The 19946-nt window shown below is 37.7% G+C and overlaps 1 protein-coding gene across 1 annotated transcript in view; it reads left to right on the top strand.

Annotated features, from left to right (window-relative positions):
- The window catches only part of LOC149067453 (neuroligin-4, X-linked-like), a 165973-nt gene that overhangs the window by 130377 nt on the left and 15650 nt on the right, over window positions 1–19946 (top strand). Inside the window, exons 2-4 of the mRNA XM_089252658.1 lie at window positions 8638–8787; window positions 12950–13135; window positions 16282–17074. Coding sequence (XP_089108784.1) covers window positions 8638–8787; window positions 12950–13135; window positions 16282–17074 — 1129 coding nt within the window. The remainder of the gene's footprint in view (window positions 1–8637; window positions 8788–12949; window positions 13136–16281; window positions 17075–19946) is intronic.

Raw genomic sequence — 19946 nt, 5'->3', positions numbered from 1 at the left:
ATTTTAGTTTCCATGGCGACCTTGTGCCTGGGAATTGCTCAGCCCTGCTTATTTTATCGTTTCCAAACTCTTCCATAAATTTTTGAATCCATGCATAAAACTTCTATCTACCTCGGGTCTATTTCCTTCATTCTCCCTCCTGATTTTTACCACGATCCCAGAAGTAATCCGAAATAAATTTCTGGAATGTCAGAAGCTTCTAATGAGAAATGGTGACTGAAACGAATGCGCCACCATAATCAACTTCGGAAGCTGCGCGAACAACTTTCTGACGGACGTGGGAGCTTCATCACCATCATCACCACCATCAAAGCCACCCACGAAGCATCAGGCTGACTCTCCGTAAGAATGATGTTTGGGGTGGCTGGCTATTGTACGCAAAGCAACCTCTTCCCTGGGTCTTCTCGCTCGAGATGCTTAATTCCGTAATGAGTGCAGAACGATTTATAACCATCTCACTTCTCATCACCACCCGTCCCCGTAGTTGTCGCCCGAGCCCGCGTTCAAAACCGTAACCGTCTCTTATGTCCCTCATCCAAGTTAATAAGGTCTTGGGTCGCTTTTGGAGAGCGCTGGCGTCCGTCGCGTCGATTAAATACTGCAAAGCCTCAGCTGCAGCAGCAGTTCGATGAAAGTGAAGAGAAGTCAACCCCCCCCCCCTTTCCAGATCCTAGACTTTAATTACGTTCTCGCTAACACGTACACACGGTCCTTTTCTCCCACCTCTCATGTACAGAAAGTCACGTGTTGTTTCGTCTACTCAGGGTATGTACATATGCGCCGAGAGAAGTACTTTTGTTATTCTTGACAGTGCGGCGGCTGTAAATTTGAGTGTCGTAAATGCAGAAGTGGGCGCGAGCGCGTTCTCAGGCATGCATAATTAAAACGAATGTCTTGTCCTCGAGTTGCGAAGTTTCCTCGCTCAAGACTCCGGAAAACGATAAAGGTCGAGTGCTTCCGTTTAATTACTGCTGACCTCCTAACGGAAAACATCGTACACAGCGTTTGGATGAATGTTGCACTGGTTTTCCTGACTTATCCAGATTTCTTTGCTGAGGAATATGCCCTATGAATTTTCTAGGAGTTACATTTTGCTTCGAGAAAATTTACTGCAAAGTGTGTTGAAAAGCAACAACGTCCGTAGAGTATGTTATCATGGGTATTGAAGTTACAAAGTTACCAAAGTGTTCCCATCACATTCAAAGTTTATTTTGTTTTGTTCAATAATGGAAAATTCGGGGAAAATAAATACAAAATTTTCAGGAAACATCAAACATGCTCTTATGCAGCGTTTCTTAACTGCGGACTGCCTACAAGTGGTTCTCAGGGAGCCTTGAAACAATAGTTCTAATTTAATGAAACTAATATTTCCAATTGTGTGCAATTTGCATTAGTGGTATCATTATCTGTCAAAAAAAAACAGTCCTTCACTCTCGAAAGGTAAACCACATCACACCGAGAAAAATACAGGAAGTTGCGATCCTAATTGCAGGATATCGGTGATTATCATTAAAAATGCAATATTCGACAAAATCTCCAATTATTGCTAAGTCATTTTAAGGGCTGGAAAATATATAGCTACTGCAAATGTCACAGTAAACATTGATCAGTACTAGGATGACAACACTGGCATTAGAAAAGACAACGGGAATCGTGGAATCAAAAACGACAAAATACAGATACTGCAAATTTTCGTCAGAAATCGGCTAAATTACCAAAGGTTGATACGAATGCTAAAGAAACATGTATTATTAAGTAGGAATTGAAAAGCTACTGCGAATTACAGTAAATTTAATTGTCGTTCATAGGAAAAGAAAATGTTAAAAACATGGCAAATATGTTATATAGCCATTTTGTATCACTACAATTTATAACTTTTGAAAATTATCTGTATTCATTTCATAAAAGATTCACTTATTCGAATAACTTTATATTTTTCACATAAAAATACAAGAGTATACCGTAATTGCACTTCCTTTTATTGCATTTTTAATTTTGTTACTGTAATTTTGAAATGTATGACATCCATATTTGTTATGGGCATCTTCTTCTCAGCCACCTCGTTGGACATTTTGTCTGTTGTGGCGTTGTATTTGCATTTGTATTAAAAAATGCTGTTCGTATAGTGGCTTTATTAGTACTACTATAAGTTACGTCGAATTGTTTCGCAAATTTTAATCTGTTGCGTGCGTTCAGTGAATTTGAGAAATTCTTTGTGCCGTTTTTGTAATACTACTTCTTTGCATTATGACTAATATTGCTGAAAAACGCATTTCACTGGAAATTTCTTATTTCATTTTGTTGCTCAGCTCCGATGTCTCCTTATTGACTAAATAAACCAAAATCTTCGATTTAGATCTGATTCTGAACCATCTGATTCATGAAAAATGTTTGATACGGATCAACTTTTTTTATTTTTTTTTAAACTCTCGGGAAAACTGATATCACTACTGTTTAATCGCATATACAATTCGCAAACTGCAGTTTCTTACGAATTGGTACGTGACGAAATGTATGTTCCAAATATATTTTTGGCCTCTAACGTATTTATGATACCGGATTTCTGTTTTTTTATGTTTCTGCCGGTGGTGTCATCTGTCCTCCGTATGTTTAAACAAAGATGGTAAATGCTTGAATTTTACAAAAACAATTAGATTTTCATATTTTTGTTTAAACTTAAAAAAAATTATAAATATAAATCAATCCTGTAGCCACGTTTCACATACGCTCTCTTGGAGATTTTTTTTAACATCTTTTGAAACCCTTAAAAATTATAGAAATAATTTTCCTTTTCTTGTTACCCGCAGGGCAAAAGCTGATTCAAATATATACATATATATCTTCCATCTTCAGCGTAATAAAACCTCTACCCTGACAGAATCACACCGATTTAAGAGGATTAATATCTTTATGGCTACTTCGTGGTAAATTATGAAACGAATCTTGATTCAAAAAATATGTGTCTTCATTATATAATTGGTGCAATAAAATCTCCAAGATGTTTTTTTTTTGCGTTTTGCTTAATGACTGGAACATAGTTTTCTGCTTTACAGAAACTTCCCTCGTACAACATCGAAATTGTACAACAACTTGACGAAATACGTACATAAAGTAATCTCGTTACACAAACCGTCGGCCTCGCTTGATCGGATAACGCCAAATCGGTTTCCCCGCTTAAAGGATAAAATCCTCCGGCACCAAAACGTCTCCCATAGATACATTGTTAAAGTTCACCGCTTAATATGATAATTCTAACGACGTTTCCGCGCGTAATCTAAAATTCCCTCCACACGTCGACTGTTCGTGCAGATTAACCACTACACACATAATATTTTTACTGAATGAAACACTTGGAACCAGTGCAAATATGTTACTAAATTAAGATTAAAAAACATGCATACATTTGAGAGTAGGTACTGGCCTCCAAGTATTCAAGTTGTCTTAGTACATTCAACTGTTTTATTTATGTTATCTGTTCAGCCAACAGAGGGCGTTAACTTTAATAAAAAAAGTAATTTTAGGTATTGCGATCAAGTAATTAAACACTTCACGTACAAGAGTTGGACAACTAATTTGGTATATCTCTACCTGAGGAATCGGCGATAAATCTGGTACCCTCGTTCTGAACTAAAAGCACTTTAGGAAAAGGAATGAAGGAAGGAAATTTTTAATAAGGAAGATAGCAGAGTTTTTCTGTCTTTTTTCACCCTCACCCAACATGTTCGCTTTCGCTCTCACATGTATATAGTAGAATAATACACTGTATATATGGGAAAAAATTATTTACAGAAATATATAGAAATAAAGGAGGGAAAGGAAAAGCAATTTCAGTTATAGAGTTACTATAAAGCTTCGCAATGGTGAAGGGAGAGAGGAAAGAAAATACAGAGATTTTTTTTTTTTTAATTTATTCCACTGGCATTTGGACGCAATATTACGTCCGTGATCGTAAAGGGGTTAAATACAATTCCATTCCATGTTTGATGTATGATTTATACGAAAAGCTTCATTAACATTGATGCTGGCAATTGAATTGTTCCCCGCATCATCGGATATTGTTGATCCCGATCAAGCGGGACCGACTGCACTTCGACTTTCCCAGCTAAATCAAGCGTCAAAGGAGATCAGTGGAAGGTCAAAGTTGCTTTTTTTTGCACCTTCGCACATTTGTAATCAACGACAAAAGGCCGGCTCGACTCGTTAACGCTCGCTACCGTAATTAAGAAGAATAGTCAGTGGTTTTTTGTTCACCCTGTTCTGATCTATGCTTCAACTTTGTCTACGACAACATTCTTAAGGAAAGTTCCAGATCGTTATCCGCTTTTCTTGCGTCTTGAAACTTCGATAGTTAGACATAGTGCTTAGAGAACTGGAGCATCGACACTATTTGTCTTTCGAGACAGTTTTATTTTTCTCTCCCAAATACGCGTCATTATTGTTGTTGTTGTTGTTATTATTTTAAAAAGGAGTACAGAGGTACACACCAGTGAAGCTCCTTCATCGGAGGGATGCGTTAACGCGCATGTGAATGAGCAGGCCTGAGAGACTGAAAGGCAGCCGAGCTAACACCCTGACGCCCTCGCGATTGGCTTGCTTCCAGCGTCAAACCATCCTTGATTTTCATGGGAAGTTTTTAATACTTAGGAGAAGGGAGGGGGGCAGCGACCGTATATCGACTATTTCATTCATGTTTTATTTATTTTCTTTATTCAATATTTATCTGTTTATTTGCTTGTGGGAACTCCTTGAGTGAGTGTTTGTTCGCGGAGCCTAACCTCATTTTACAAAACACAAAACATCGTTTTTTGGATGAAATTCAAATCAATAAAAAATATTTGATACATAAATAAATGAGAGAAATCAAGTGTGTACGTCGGTTTTAAACGCTAAATGCGAGTAACTTTTTTTTGTAGAGCTTGAAGAAATATCGGAAATTACCATTGAGAGATTTTATTCATGAAGAAATTTCTTAAAAAGATGAACTCCTTCATCAATCGTTGAATTTTGATTATGCTATTGGAAACATTATCTTTTTTCCAAAATATCTTCTGACTTCAAAATTGTTATCAGGGTTGAGTTATTTTCAAACCAGAGTCGTAACTATGAGGGTGCTTGTGTTCTAGGACTCCATATTTTATGGAGTTACATCTTACATATTAGCGTAATTATTCTCGGATTTCATGCTGTAGTCCCGCTCCAAAGAAACGAGGGCCTCGGGCCATGGCAAGATAGGCAGAGAGATGTGTAAAATCTATAATTATATTATAGATAAGTATATATATATATATATATGTTAAATTGAACCTCGATATAATGACTCCCTTTTTTACAAACTCTCATTTTAAAAATAAAGGTGATATTTTTTTTATTATCATTCATCAAATTTAACAACGCCACTTGGGTATTATGCATAATTGCCAGTACAAGTGCTAAATTTATCAAACTTACCGAGACAATTGGGGATTATTTTTAATAGCTAGTTATTATATTAAATATCCGATTTATCACACTTACCATAACATGTTATGGACATCATTTTCTTAGCCACCTCGTTGGGCATTTCGCCTGTTTTGGCCTTCTATTTGTATTTATTTGTATATAATGCATAAAATTCAAAATACATATTGGCTCAATCATCATCTACATTCGGGTTTTGTGAACAAAATCGGCCTCCACCATCCCACCGACAACAGTCTCCTTGAATAGGAAATTTCCTCGAGGGGATCTCCGTTATAGAAATACCCTCGAGGAATCGCTTTACCTACAGACGACGTTATGCTCATTGTGTAGATTTACCTAATAAAAACAAACAAACCCAACGTTACTAAACATATCTCCTTTTTTTTTTATAAAGAAACTCTTTCTCTATATATTATTAATATTTCCTCGAATATCTTTCTTCCTATTTTGAAACCAGAAACAGCGCTTATTATTATTCCATGCTTACAAATCCTCTCGTTTTCCTTAACATCCACCATCCTTTTGCTCCTTAACTGTGTTTTCAACCGAAAATAGACGTGAACACACATCCGTCTATCGAATTCTAAAGATCCTCTTCTAAGAAAGAAGCTTCTTCTTCTTCTTCTTCTTCCAACGTCATTATGCAAAAGACTTTCCCCTTCTTTGGAGATATTTTTTGGATCCTAGTCTTTGGATCGAAGTTTCTGGAACGAAAAACCACCTGCGTCCACAAAACAACAAAAAATAAAGAAATGGTTCTAGGTGAAAGGCATGAAAATAAAAAGAAAAAAAAAACCCCACGAAATTACAACAATAAGAAAAGAAAAATTAATGTTAGGGGAAGGGTTCGAAGAATCTTCGAGAAATACCATCTCCTCCTTTCTATTTTCTTCTTCTTTTTCTTTCTCATTCTTCGTCTAATGATTGGATATAAGTTGCCTTTGGAATTGCAGTTACAGAAATACCTTATCAGAGGAAAAAAATAATGAAATAAAAAATGTTGGAAAGAATTTTTCTTTGCTTATTTGGTTCTCATTCTTTTGTTGTCTTATTACTGAAGAATTCAATTCAAAGAATTTCGTCTCTTTTCAACTCTAATGATTTTTTTCTACCTTTTTATTTCCTTAATATACGTATATATTACTGATACTCTCCTATTTTTATTGGTTTTTTTTATTGAAATGTGATGAGTTTATTTCCCTGTATATCATTGACTCATAAAAATAATGGCACTTGTATTTTTTTTTCTACGTTTAACGATTTACCTGGTGAAGTGAAAAACAGGAGGAAATATATTTATTCTCAGAGGAAAAGTTGGAAAACATCTAAAGTTTTTGAGAAAGTGATGAAAAGAGTCTGCACATATAAAACCATATACATGTACTTTTTTTTCTTTTCGGAATGCTATGATACTATAAGTGGAATACATATTTTTGGTTTTGTAATTCATATTTTTCGTATAAAAAAAGGTGAAGGGATGAAAAAAAGAAAACAACCAATTGTCAATTTTTCACTTTTAATTTTGGAAATGGATGGCGGCACCTCCTTCGCATTCTGTGCAATTATCGTGCACCTTTGTTGAATTCATGTCGGTTTGATTTCGGTTCACCACGAGTGGTTCAATTGCCAGCAGTCAGCCGTGGATAAGGTGGAAAAAAAACCCATCATAGTGATCAAAATAGGCTTATTGGGTCATTGGCTCATTTGAAAGGCTTAAAAAGAGCGTTGTTGGACATTTAGAATGTTCGTGAAATTTTTTTCAGCATTCAGCAGCGAATTTTTCAAAAAATATTATATTATTAATGCTATACACATATTATTTAAGGTATCTGAATGAATGAATGTTCCCACCGGATTTATTCTTTTGCCGAGATACATATTCTTTTTACAATAAAATATTTGAAATATGAACTCGGCTGAAAGGTTCAGCCGAGAACCTTTTACGGACGGGTATAAAATGCAGAATTAATTTTTGGACCGGGCGAATCTGAATAAACTGGAAAAAAAGCATTGCGAAAATAATTTAAAAAAATTAAGAATGTTTGCAGCATATATATAAACTTCGATATATTGTCAATATAATAATTCCTCAAAGTAATTCCTATATATTATGAACGGATATATTGGATAATATATATAAACTTCGATATATTGTCAATATAATAATTCCTCAAAGTAATTCCTATATATTATGAACGGATATATTGGATATAATGAATTATGAAATTTTTACACATGACAGCAACATAAATCGATTAAACAACATTCACAATAAAATAAGTTCCTAAGTACCATGTACTTCTAACCAATAAAATAGAAAATGTCACACGTTAACACTAACAAAAAAAAGTGTCACAAGGTGTCATTCTGAAAAAAAAAATTCATGAAAAAATTTAACGATATTCATCTCATCCTGAAACAGATTAAAACAAAAAAAAATTAGCTGCGGAATACAATTATTGAAGCCTCAAAAATAGATCCCAGTAATATGAGTATTAATCAAAGTCTAAAAATATCCCAAAATATCTTGCGTGTGCCTGTTTTTAATTGATAATCTTTTAATATTGCGAACCCATAGAAAAGAAGAATATTATCATTTCATTATTATTTCCACTAAGTAAGTGTAATGGATACAATGCCACTCCGAAGTAGAAATGAAGAAGTATCCACAACAGATTGTCTCAAGGGATTCATTAACGTTTCTAGAGAGACCATAACAGTATATTTTCGTTTGTAACCGCTTCCAATTTGGCGAAGCACGCGAGATTTATGAATTGATTTAGAACGCCAAATATTGTCGAAACTTCTCCCAATCTGAGCTAGAGTAAAACGCAAATTGACTAGCGCTAGTGTTAAAAGTTTTCGTTACCATTTATTAACGATCTGGATACAGAGATTTTGTGTAATATATTACCGATAGTTTCACGACATGATAGATGCAGGTGTAACTTAAATTTGATCATGATTTGTTTCATTTCATTTTCACTATGAATTTACGCGGCAGGATATCAAAATTTTGAATATTCCTTTGAAAATACGAGATTATTATGCGTCTAAAACCCATACAGATTTCTTACAGGTGACTAATTCATCTTAGCCAAAGGGATCTACTAAAGCGGAAAAACCACAGGATTAACTAGAATACAACGTTTGATGTCTATTCTATTTGCATTTCAGTTGGTCGAGAGCCCGTCAGGTTACCAGTCATGGTTTACATCCATGGAGAGTCTTACGATTGGAATTCTGGGAACCCGTATGATGGCAGCGTCCTAGCAAGCTTCGGCGAGGTCGTCGTTGTCACTATCAACTACAGATTAGGAGTCCTTGGTATGTTGCAAGAGATTTCTCCATTATATGGGCGTATCTGTATATATGAAATTGTGTGTATGTGTGCGTGCGTGTGTGTGTTTAGACCAATCGCCACCACATTTTGCATATATACCAAACAGAACCCCCCACTTGAACGATGGACTACTTTAAAAGTTCTTCAGAGGTGGGCAAATGGCCAAAATGGGTGAAATATTTTAGTTAAACAATAATTCTTGAGCTTCAGAAATCATTTTCGAAATGTTTACTCTTGTTTCCGTGGTTCCCTAACAGTGAGTTTCATTGGTAAATATGATAATTCGTACTATATTATGTACTATACATGGTAATTCATACTTGTATTGTGCCATTGCATTGGAGTGCGATCGTAAACTTTAGGGGACCGATGATGTTCATCACACATACTAGACACATTTGGATTTTTTTTTCATATTTATCACATTCACTTATACATAATCACAGATAAAGGTGATAAATTTCAAGTATTTATCAAATTTACCAACTAGGCTTTATTCCTGTGCAAAATGGTCGTTGAAAGTGGCAATGTTTTCAAATTAAATCAAATCAAATTCATTCATTTTCAACGTACAGAGATTTAACATCAGTTTTGTAAAACATGTTTATCATCCAGAAGCTGTGATGCGTGAACTGATGATTGAAAATTTACATGATAATTAATGAATAAAATATATAAAACATGCGACATGAACATAAAAATTAAAAAAAGTGACAAATATACAACATAAATGAGACAAAATTATCAATGTCAAACAAAAAAAAGTAAAGATAAAAAATCAACAACGAAATAACATGCACACGCAACACAAAAGAGACAAAGTAAGTATCAAATTTACCAGTATAAAATTTTCAGTATCGAATTTACCAACGACGTTTGAGTAGTGGACATAATCACTGGTAAAAGTGATAAATTTATCAAACTTACCAAGACATTTGTTAAGTATGCATAAAAACCGGTTATTATGTATGATCGCCAGTCATATCAATTATGATACTTACCGTAACAGCAATACCATAAGCAGCCTACAAATAACATTGAAACTGTGAGATATAAATAGATAGTGAATCATCGGCAGCGATATTTCAGTGATTTTGGGATGATGTTTGCGTATCCCCGTTTATCAGATTGGCTCTAGTTTATGAGATAAAGTGAATCTTAAATTCCAATGGCAATATGTGAGCACCATACATATCACATTGTTGGAGTATACATTACCTCAAAAAAAAATTATCATACAAAGCCAATTCGACAAAACCAACACCAGTTTTGGAATCAGCAGCACGCACCTCTCCCAATCTACCCTAAAACAGTTAAAATTTCCTTAAGAACATTAACATTATTATTTTCTGTTGAGCAGTGTTATGGTAAAGGTTCCAAAACACTTTTTTTCTGTTGTTATTGAACGCTTTAGCTCCCAAAAATCGAACGGGTCAATGAGTGAGAAGCAACTGCTGTTGGGTTTAATTTTATTACTCTCCATCATATTTACTTAGAAACCCTATTAGTGTGGTGATCTTTGAGCGAGTTGCAAATGCTCATCATCCTCCTCCTCCTCCTCCTCACGCTAAAGTCTTTGTTTTGCATATGGAGCACATAATAGTTAGTCGGTTAATACTATAAGGTTTCCATTCTCTCATCCTTAATCACCCCGATCGTTATTGCAAACATTATAATATCTCATTGCTTGAAAACATTAAGCAAATTAGGACACAACAACCCGAAAGTCTACATTAAGTAGATTCGATGGAAGGAAATGGTAGTTGGAGGGTGTGCTTTGCTGCTGCTGCTTTTCACGGCGTAGCTGATGGGATACGCAATTGATCACGAGTAGTCGTAGTAGTATTAGTGTTGTTTGTATGATTGTGTTTCTCCTTGCCATATCCACGAACCTAATAGCAAAGGTTTCCATTGAAGAGAGGGGTCTTCTCTCTCTTTCTGTCTCTCTCTTTGATACATTCAGGAACAATACGCACATTTGATTAGTGCATCCCCTGATTAAGGCTTTCTATATGCCAAGCGTTAGTGTGCAAAACAAGCTCCCGGGGATAGATAGCATCGACGTGCGCGAAATTATTGGACATATAGCGAGCGCCTAAGGTCGAATTTCACGAATCGTGTCCGAAATGAAGGAAACTGTTCAGCACAGCGTGTATGAAATCATTGTACAGGAAAGAAAAAAATATATACATGCGCATGTTCCAGCTACATGAAATCCACGAGAATGCGACGACACTGTACTTGTAAAACCAGTTTTCTAGAAAGTTTTTCGTACAGTAATGGATTCATATTCGTCCATTCACATAACGTCCTGAAAAATGTATTTCCTAAATATCAGGTACGTTTGCAAATGAAATTGGTGTGTGCGTGTGTGTTGCACAGGGAATATTGTACGTGGAAAGAACCTAATTACAAAACCTAATGTCATGATTGATTAGGTTTGATCACATTTGAACAAAAACCGATCACATCTGAACCAAATTTAAATCAAAGTTGACGTGAAACGTTGATAATATTTTGTTCAAAATAGATCGCATTTCGATTTCGGTTGATTGGAGAAGTTGTTCACACTCAAAAAATCAAAATGGAATAATTGTAGTATTTGGAGTAAATTTTATTGATAACTCCTTCATATTCGGAGTGAATTCCATTACATAATTTGATCATAAAATAAATGAGTCAAAGCAACAGCGTTATTTCAAAATATGACACGACCTTTATTACTAACAAACTGCAGTTAAATAACTTACAGAAACAAAACAGTAAAAGTCTCATAATGAAATAACCAAGATATATATATATTTCTCAGTTCACAAAATCATTCATTGCGTTGCATAGCATTTACTTGTGAAAAAACAAAAACAAAAGAGATGGAATGTATAAATTGTTTCAGAAAATTAAACTTATTTTTCTCTAGCTTCTGCTTGAACCTTGTTTTTTTTTATAAGTAAAGAGTATTGAATAATTTTTGAATCTGTAGTAAAAATTTTAGATGCCGGGTTTAGAAGAGGCCTGCTTGCTACGTAGTGAAATAATATACAAATGCGATTTGCATCATAATATATATCTTTTCTTTGTTTTAGAAACGTAATCAGAAGCCTATGAACGATTTTCTTAAAATAGGACCTTTACGAATCAATGAAGGGATCAACAGATGCCTAACACAGTGGATTCAGTAACAGGGGGGGGGGGGGGCTGTATCCAATGGTGTTACAGAATGAAAATTGAGCACAATGAGAAATCCAGCCCAATTTAATTACTTATTCTAATAGATATTGATTATAGACAAACCATATCTTCTTCTGAAGATGATGTCACACACTCTCCGCTATTCATACCAATCAAACAGCTCGCTGATGCGAAGATGGATTCAAGAAAGAAAATACAACTGCCTCCATGGGGAATCATATCACCATAATCTCACATGCCGGACAAAGGCGTTAGATCATTAAGCTACGTGCTGCAGAAACGACGTACTTCTATCCGTACAGCCAAAATTCTATAAACAGGATCGTACACGGGCAGTCAGACCTAACTCAGCTAATTGTTCATATTGCGTACTCATCTCAGAGTACTAGCGTCATGTGAGAGGATGGTGATTCGATTCCCCACGGAGGAATTAGAATTACCTTTTCTGAATTCATCTTCACTTCAGCCAACAAACCTTCGTACAATTGCTTCTCTGCAGACAGTACCCACGTATTTCGCACAAATGTGGCTGTATATTTGAGAGTCACGGTGATTTATGACTTCAAACTCTTCCCTCAGAATCTCTTATGACCTATATTGCTTAATTCTGCCATACCATGTAACAGTCTCTACCTTTTAGTCAGCTCTGATGAATCCAATTAAACGGAATTGTTATAGAAATGGATTTGAATAGTTATATATTTAGACACAGACAGTTCCGTAGAATAATTCAACGGTTTGATTAAAAGGTAGCACAACTAACGCTGTCCAAGACAACTAATTTGATTTTAAGATATTGTTTTCCGCACTAATAATAGTATGAAAGGGGTTAGCTAACTTGTGTGTGAATCGTGGACAAGAGACTTAATATAGAGGTTCGAGTACATTTTTACATTCACCGATAGGTGAGAGAAGACTGACATTTCTCTTTGATTATTATTATTCTTTCTTTCGCAGGTTTTTTGCCTGCTTTCGATGGGACGGCGCGTGGCAACTACGGCTTGATGGATCAAGTGGCCGCTCTCCATTGGATCCAGGAGAACATAGCTGAGTTCGGAGGTGACCCGGCAAACGTCACTCTCTTCGGACAAGGATATGGCGCCGCTTGCGTTAATTTACTCATGATATCCCCGATGGCTAAAGGTGAGCGCAAAATCAATTAGTATGTCATTTCTGGCAATTTGGGTTGAAATAAAAAATATGCTGACATCATTACTCTTTTCACATTTTCATTTATAAGACATTTTGATTAAAATATTTATATCATTCTATATTAGGATTATAACAATTCAGTACTATAGATGGATATAACTATAATAGAAGAATAATTAATTATTTGGTGGTGGTGCACGTCTTACCTGATGGTCGATGAATCCAAAACAGGGGAAAGAGGAAGGAGTGGCAATCAACAAAATCGCTAGGGTTAAAAAAATTAAAAAGTATATAGAATATTCTGATAGAACAAATGCTTGTACATGAGAAATAAATAAGTGCATAATAGTTTCAATATTTATGCGAGAATTAATGTTGGCAAAATTTAACTTAAATTTATCATGGCGATTAGCAATACAATTTTTAGACTCTGCGTAATTAAATTTAAAAAAAGACAATCGTTCATCTTCAGCAGTGGGACATGTGGTCGCGGCCGATACGTACTTATTCACATATCGTGTAGATGAGCGATACAACAGCGATGGGCATCATTCTCTGTGCTTTTGCGGTGATGCAGTTGATATTTTCTCAATCCTTAATGATTATTTATGTGGGGATGAACTGCGTGGTGCTTGTTAATTCAAAAGCCTAACCCATGCATTAGAAGTAAACAAATAAAAAACTTTGAATAAAAACAAATGCGTTTTGAGACCCAAGAACGGGCCTTTAATTCTCTGGATTACATCTTGAAGTGTACTTTTTCCTCGATGCCAAGCCAAGCTCGACACTTATCACCTCAGCGATTTTAGACAGATTTTTCTCGCCAAGCTGCTTGCGTGACTAACTTTTTATGCATTGAAGGTCATTTGTACCAATTCACGCAATCGCTATTGGCGCAGTCGATGTCGGTTTTCGCTATTGGTGCCGTTTTGTCTTCTTGGCTATTCTCTTCGCGACGCGCTGAATTTTCTAAATTGTCGAATTCTAAAATAGTTCAAGTCTTTGTGTGTGGAAGAACCACAAACACTTGGAGGAAGGTATATTTGTTCATCCTTGCGATTGTGTAAAGATCGATCCCACTTTGAAGAGCAAAAATTTTAAATACACTGCTGGCCACCGTAAATGCAACACCCTGAAGGAAGCATGCAAATAATATGAAATTTACAACATGCATTAGCGGAGGTGAGATATGCAAATGATTAGAATTTCAGCGCAGACGCACATCACGCGCGCCTGTGGCGCTACTTCAAAGCGCTATTTAAGGCTTGGAGATTTCGACGATTTGAAGTACGGCAATTGTGTTTTTCTTGTGGTTTTTTCAAAAAAACGATCAATTATGCCTCGTAGAAAACAGCGATCATCTTTCGATCAAGTATCCGAGTTCGACAGAGGAAGGATAGTGGCCTACCGAGATTGTGGATTATCTTTCAGGGAAATCGGTAGTCGTGTTGGACGAAACCAAACAACTGTAATGCGGATATGTGATCGTTGGATGCAGGAGGGTACGACGGACCGACGTGTTCGATCGCATCCACCTCAGTGCACCACTTCACGTGATGACAGGCGTATTGTGCGTATGGCAGTGACGGATCGCTCAGCCACATCACGAACCATAGCACAGCACATTCAGTCTGTACCGCATCATACAGTGTCTGCGCGTACCATTCGACGCCGTTTACAGCAGAGTGGTCTGTCCGCAAGACGTCCATTGCTTCGTCTACCCTTGACGCAGAACCACAGACGTCTCCACCGCCAATGGTGCGATGAAAGAAGGATGTGGACGGCACAATGGAATGAAATTGTCTTTACTGACGAGTCACGCTTCTGTCTGCAACACCACGATGGTCGGATTCGAGTCTGGAGACACCGTGGAGAGAGGATGCTGAACAGCTGCGTTATGCACCGCCACACTGGTCCTGCACCGGGTATTATGGTATGGGGCGGTATTGGATATCACTCTCGCACTCCTCTAGTACGCATTGCTGGTACTTTAAAAAGCCAGCGCTACATCTCCGAGGTGTTGGAGCCAGTTGTCCTTCCTTACCTTCAGGGCTTGCCCACAGCCATATTTCAACAGGATAATGCGCGACCACACGTGGCACGCATTGTCCAAAGGTTCTTCGTCAATCGCCAGATTGAATTGCTTCCCTGGCCAGCTCGCTCTCCGGATCTTTCGCCGATAGAAAACATGTGGTCCATGGTTGCTCAACGATTGACCCAGATTACATCCCCAGCTGCCACACCAGATCAACTTTGGCAACGCGTGGAAGCTACTTGGTCTGCTGTACCCCAAGAACACATCCAAAGTCTCTTTGAATCAATGCCGAGGCGTGTGGCAGCGGTGATCTCCAACAATGGCGGCTACTCTGGCTACTGATTTTGGCAGGAACCACACTTCACAGAAGTCTATAAATTTAATTATTTGATGCTTGGTCAACATGTTATCTACAAAATAAATATTGTTGCGATATCTCTTGTCTTTCTTGGTGTTGCAATTTGGGTGGACAGCAGTGTAATTCCATACCGTATGGCATGATTGTACGATTATTGGAAAATGCGCATTGTACGGAATTACGTAGAGAGCCCCAAACTGTTATAAGGGGCATCATATCTATTGCCTGCAACAGAAGCTGTCAGATCTTATGAAATGATACCATGAGTAAATACGTTAACGAGGTCACGTAATGAGTCCAGTCGGACTGCACTTGGAGAGCGCGAGCATCAGTTCAATTCATTGTCAAGAGGAAACTACCGACTGAGCCGTGTATATCGTGCTTCGCGTACATACTACTACTACTATATACACGTGTGTGTGTGTGTGTATGCATATATGCAGTATATAATCACTTTGCTGCTTCTCGTTCAAAGGGCCGGTTCGTTGCATCCTGTTTGGTGTTTGCCTTGAGCAAAGGGCACGTGTTAACTGCCCGTGCCTATAACGCTGCATCGATTGTGATACTCTAGAATGGATTTCTCTGGGAAATATATATATATGTTGACAGCTGATGGTGGTGATAGACTTGTTCGTTGATTAATTAATCATGTCGATGCAAATAATTAGATTATATGGGATTATATGAGGAATTTAAATGAATGAAAATGACAACATTTTAATAGGGTTTTTTTCGTACTTGCAGGTCTCTTCCAACGAGCTATAATGCAAAGCGGGTCGGCGTTCAGTCCTTGGGCACTAGCCAGGGACGCTGCGACTCATACTCGGTACCTAGCTTCTGTTCTTGACTGTCCGACTCGGGACAACACCGCCCTGGTAGAGTGCATCCGCCAGCGATCCATAAACGACATTATGCGTGTTCAGCTGAGCGTACCAGATCACTTGACGGCGTTCGGACCGACCATAGACGGTATAGTGATTCCCAAGGAGCCTGCTATATTGATGAAGAACTACAAAGACCTTTTCGGGCAATACGATCTGCTTTTTGGACTCACGAAAGTAGAGGCTTATTTCTATTTCACTGCCCACGAGGAGCGGTTCGGTATTGACGCGAGCAGGAGAGACAGGATATTTAGGACACTTGTGCGTAACGTGTTCACGTTCCACCTGCAAGAGATCTATTTGACAATACTTAACGAGTACACAGACTGGCTGCATCCCGAACAGCATCCCCTGAACATATTCGAGACGACGGTAGAGGCATTGAGTGATGTGTTGACTGTGGCTCCGATGCTCAGAGCTGGAAACTATCACACCGCGAGTCACAACGCGAGGACGTTCTTCTACGTGTTCGAGCATCAGACGGAAGAAGGTGACTTCTCACCGAGGTTGGGGTGCATTTCCGGCGAGGACATGAGTTACGTGTTCGGTGCTCCTCTGGTCTCTGGACTTTCGCACTTCACGACGAACTATACGCGGGCCGAGTATTCCTTGTCTCAGGAAGTCATGACCTATTGGACCAATTTTGCCAAAGTAGGGTGCGTATGAAAAAAAGTTTATTTTCCTGATTTTATTCGGATATCTTCTTGTATTGTCTGATCTTAAAATTGATTAATCATTTAGTCTGAAGCCAATGGATCGGCCAATAGGTTTTACTGTTTTTCTATCGATAACAGAAAAAAAAAGGTGACAGAAATGTTATTGGTCACTGATTAATACTACTACCACTGAACTGTACATACACCTTGTAAACATTTCTCTGAAGAATTTCTAACTTATTGGTGCACACCGGAATGTTGTGAAAGGTTTGAATCTTCCACTTAAGGGGGAAGGGGTAGGGGACTCGTGATCACACATGACAGCTAAAAGAAAAAGGCACTTGAAAACACAATTAGAACATTCGAGAAGAAAGAAAGTAGTTTTAAATAGTTATACTATGTATCACATGATCATTGAATTAACAATTTCGGGTTCATTGCAATAATTTCGGTATGGGAAGATTATTAATTAAGAGAGCTTTTTGAATTTTAAGAATTAACATACCAGACCTGGATGTGATGTTGGAGGATATTAGCTCATTCATATACGGGGGGGGGGGGAGGATTTCAATGGCGGTGAAGAAAATGGCCATGATCGTGTGGAGCGTTGAATCAGTTGATACGGAACCCAGTTCCGTAGCGTTGAAGATCACAGGTGTGTCATATCCATCACCCGGTGGTGCAAAGAGTGATGGCCACAGGAATAGCCTATGAGGGAGGGTCCAGGTCTTTAGTAGAGGAAGGCATGTATAATTATCAGCTATTTCCTTCGAGCTAGAAGTTGATGGCGTGTGTCCTGACAATTCCTCGAATCTTCCTCCATCTTATCGTCCAGTGGTCTTGACATCCCCATGATATTACTACTTCTTACCATGTAGTCTAGTGTTCCGTTGCTTCAAGACATTATTTCAGGTATCGGGGTACCAAGACCGATGATTATTTTGTTTTCCTTCAAATTCTTATTTTATTGAACGAGAAAAAGAGATTAAGCAAACCTCTATCTGTGACAGCGCGAACCAGAAGATGGAAAAATTGTTGCTCGTTCGACAGCTTCTCTAAAACAGGTTTTCTTTTTCTCTCTCCCTGAGGGAGCTTGGCGTTCTGTTGGTGACGGTCACCCAAGGGCCTTAAGGCGAAAATGCTCCACAATAAGAATGTGTTGTATGTGTTTATGCAGGCCGCGTAATTCGGTTATATGTGTTTTGCAATAGATAATATATTTCGTCTCTCTTATGTGTCAGAGAAATGAATGTGCAAATTTTCATTTTTTGGGTTTATCAATAGGTTGGATTACTTAATTCGCTGTCTAGGTTTTGCCGGAAAACGCGAATGTCTATGCATATTACAAAGCATTTTAGGGAAATGACACTGATAGAGTAACATGAGTGTTGAAAACATTCAAGAAATAATTATTGAGGGATCGGCAAATATAAATACGTAGGAGAAATGATTTGCTGACCAAGAAAAATTAACAAATAATTAGCCGACGAATTCGTATAGCCCGCTATAGAATTTGAGCCACAAAATTATTGAAAAATAATTTAAGACTGATAAAAAAAATAATTAGAAGAAATAATTTTCTTCAGAATCTCGGAAGAAAAAATAAATACAGAGTGGTTATAAATTAACCGACACTACTCAGGCGTATAAAGCGCCTATTCTGATGGAGGTATTTTGATGAAACTTGGTATATAGGATATATGGACCATAGGAAAAGAAAGATTCAATAAAAAATAGTTCAGTTTTTGGCCACCAGATGAAAAGTGGCGTTTTTACCACAGTTATATTTTTCTCATGGTCTAAACAGCGTATATACCAAGTGCCGATAGAATAAAGGTTAATCATAACGGGCGCTACATACGTCGGAGTAGTGTCAGTATACAATTAAATTGACACTACTCTGACCTATGTAGCGTAGCGGACGTAAATAGGAACTATTTCATTGAAACTTGATGTATACGTTGTATTGATCATGGAAAAAACATAACTGCCGTAAAAGCGTCACTTTTTTTCCCTGGTGGACAAAATTTGAACTATATTTTTTATTGGATCTTTCATCATCAATCATGGTCCATATGTCCAATACAGGGTGTTCTGTTAATGGGCCGACAAACTCAGAGGGTTGTTAGTAGACAAAAATAGGAAAAAAATTGCAATGGAACATGGTGTCGCAAACCACGTTGAGAGGGTCAAAATCGCTAAAAACGCATGCAGGTTTAGACGTCACGCTGGAACGAAAAAGTACAATAATAACTACAAAAAGATTTATTTTATTAATTATCACCAGAGTTGTTGGAAGTGGCGGCCGCTGACGTCATTTCACAGTCTACAACGACGTAACAACGATTACCGGACGTGCTCGAAGATACCAGGTATGCTTTTTATGTCTGCCGCAGCGACGACAACCAGCGCTATGCGATCCTCTGGTGTGTCCACAGGCAGAGTTTCGCGAAGCTGCTTGCGTCAGATATGTTTATTGAACCCCAGAACGCATTCAGCGATCATCTGACATCCACCTTTCGTCTCATCTAAACTCAGAGCCTGCATGCGTTTTTCGCGATTTTCACGCTATCAACGGGGTTTGCGACACCATGTTCCATTGCAATTTTTGTTCCTCTTGATGCCTACTAACAACCCTCTGAGTTTGTCGTTCTATTAACAGAACACCCTGTATATCAAGTTTCATCAAAATAACTCCGTCGGAATGGACGATACGTATGTCTGAGTAGTGTCAATTAATTCACAATGCGCCCGAGTGGCGCCGTGATAAGATGCTGGTCTTCCAGTGTGAAGGTTGCCATCAAGGTCCAATGCGTTCGATCCGGGCATAGAACGTTAGAAGCAAGTCCTGTACCTACCGATCCCGGGGCGA

Source organism: Pholcus phalangioides, unplaced genomic scaffold, assembly GCF_987345545.1.
Source record: "Pholcus phalangioides strain wild (caught in Gottingen) unplaced genomic scaffold, Ppha-v1.0 ptg000030l_1, whole genome shotgun sequence".
Lineage (NCBI taxonomy): Eukaryota > Metazoa > Arthropoda > Arachnida > Araneae > Pholcidae > Pholcus > Pholcus phalangioides.
This window is presented reverse-complemented; position numbering and strand designations above follow the sequence as displayed.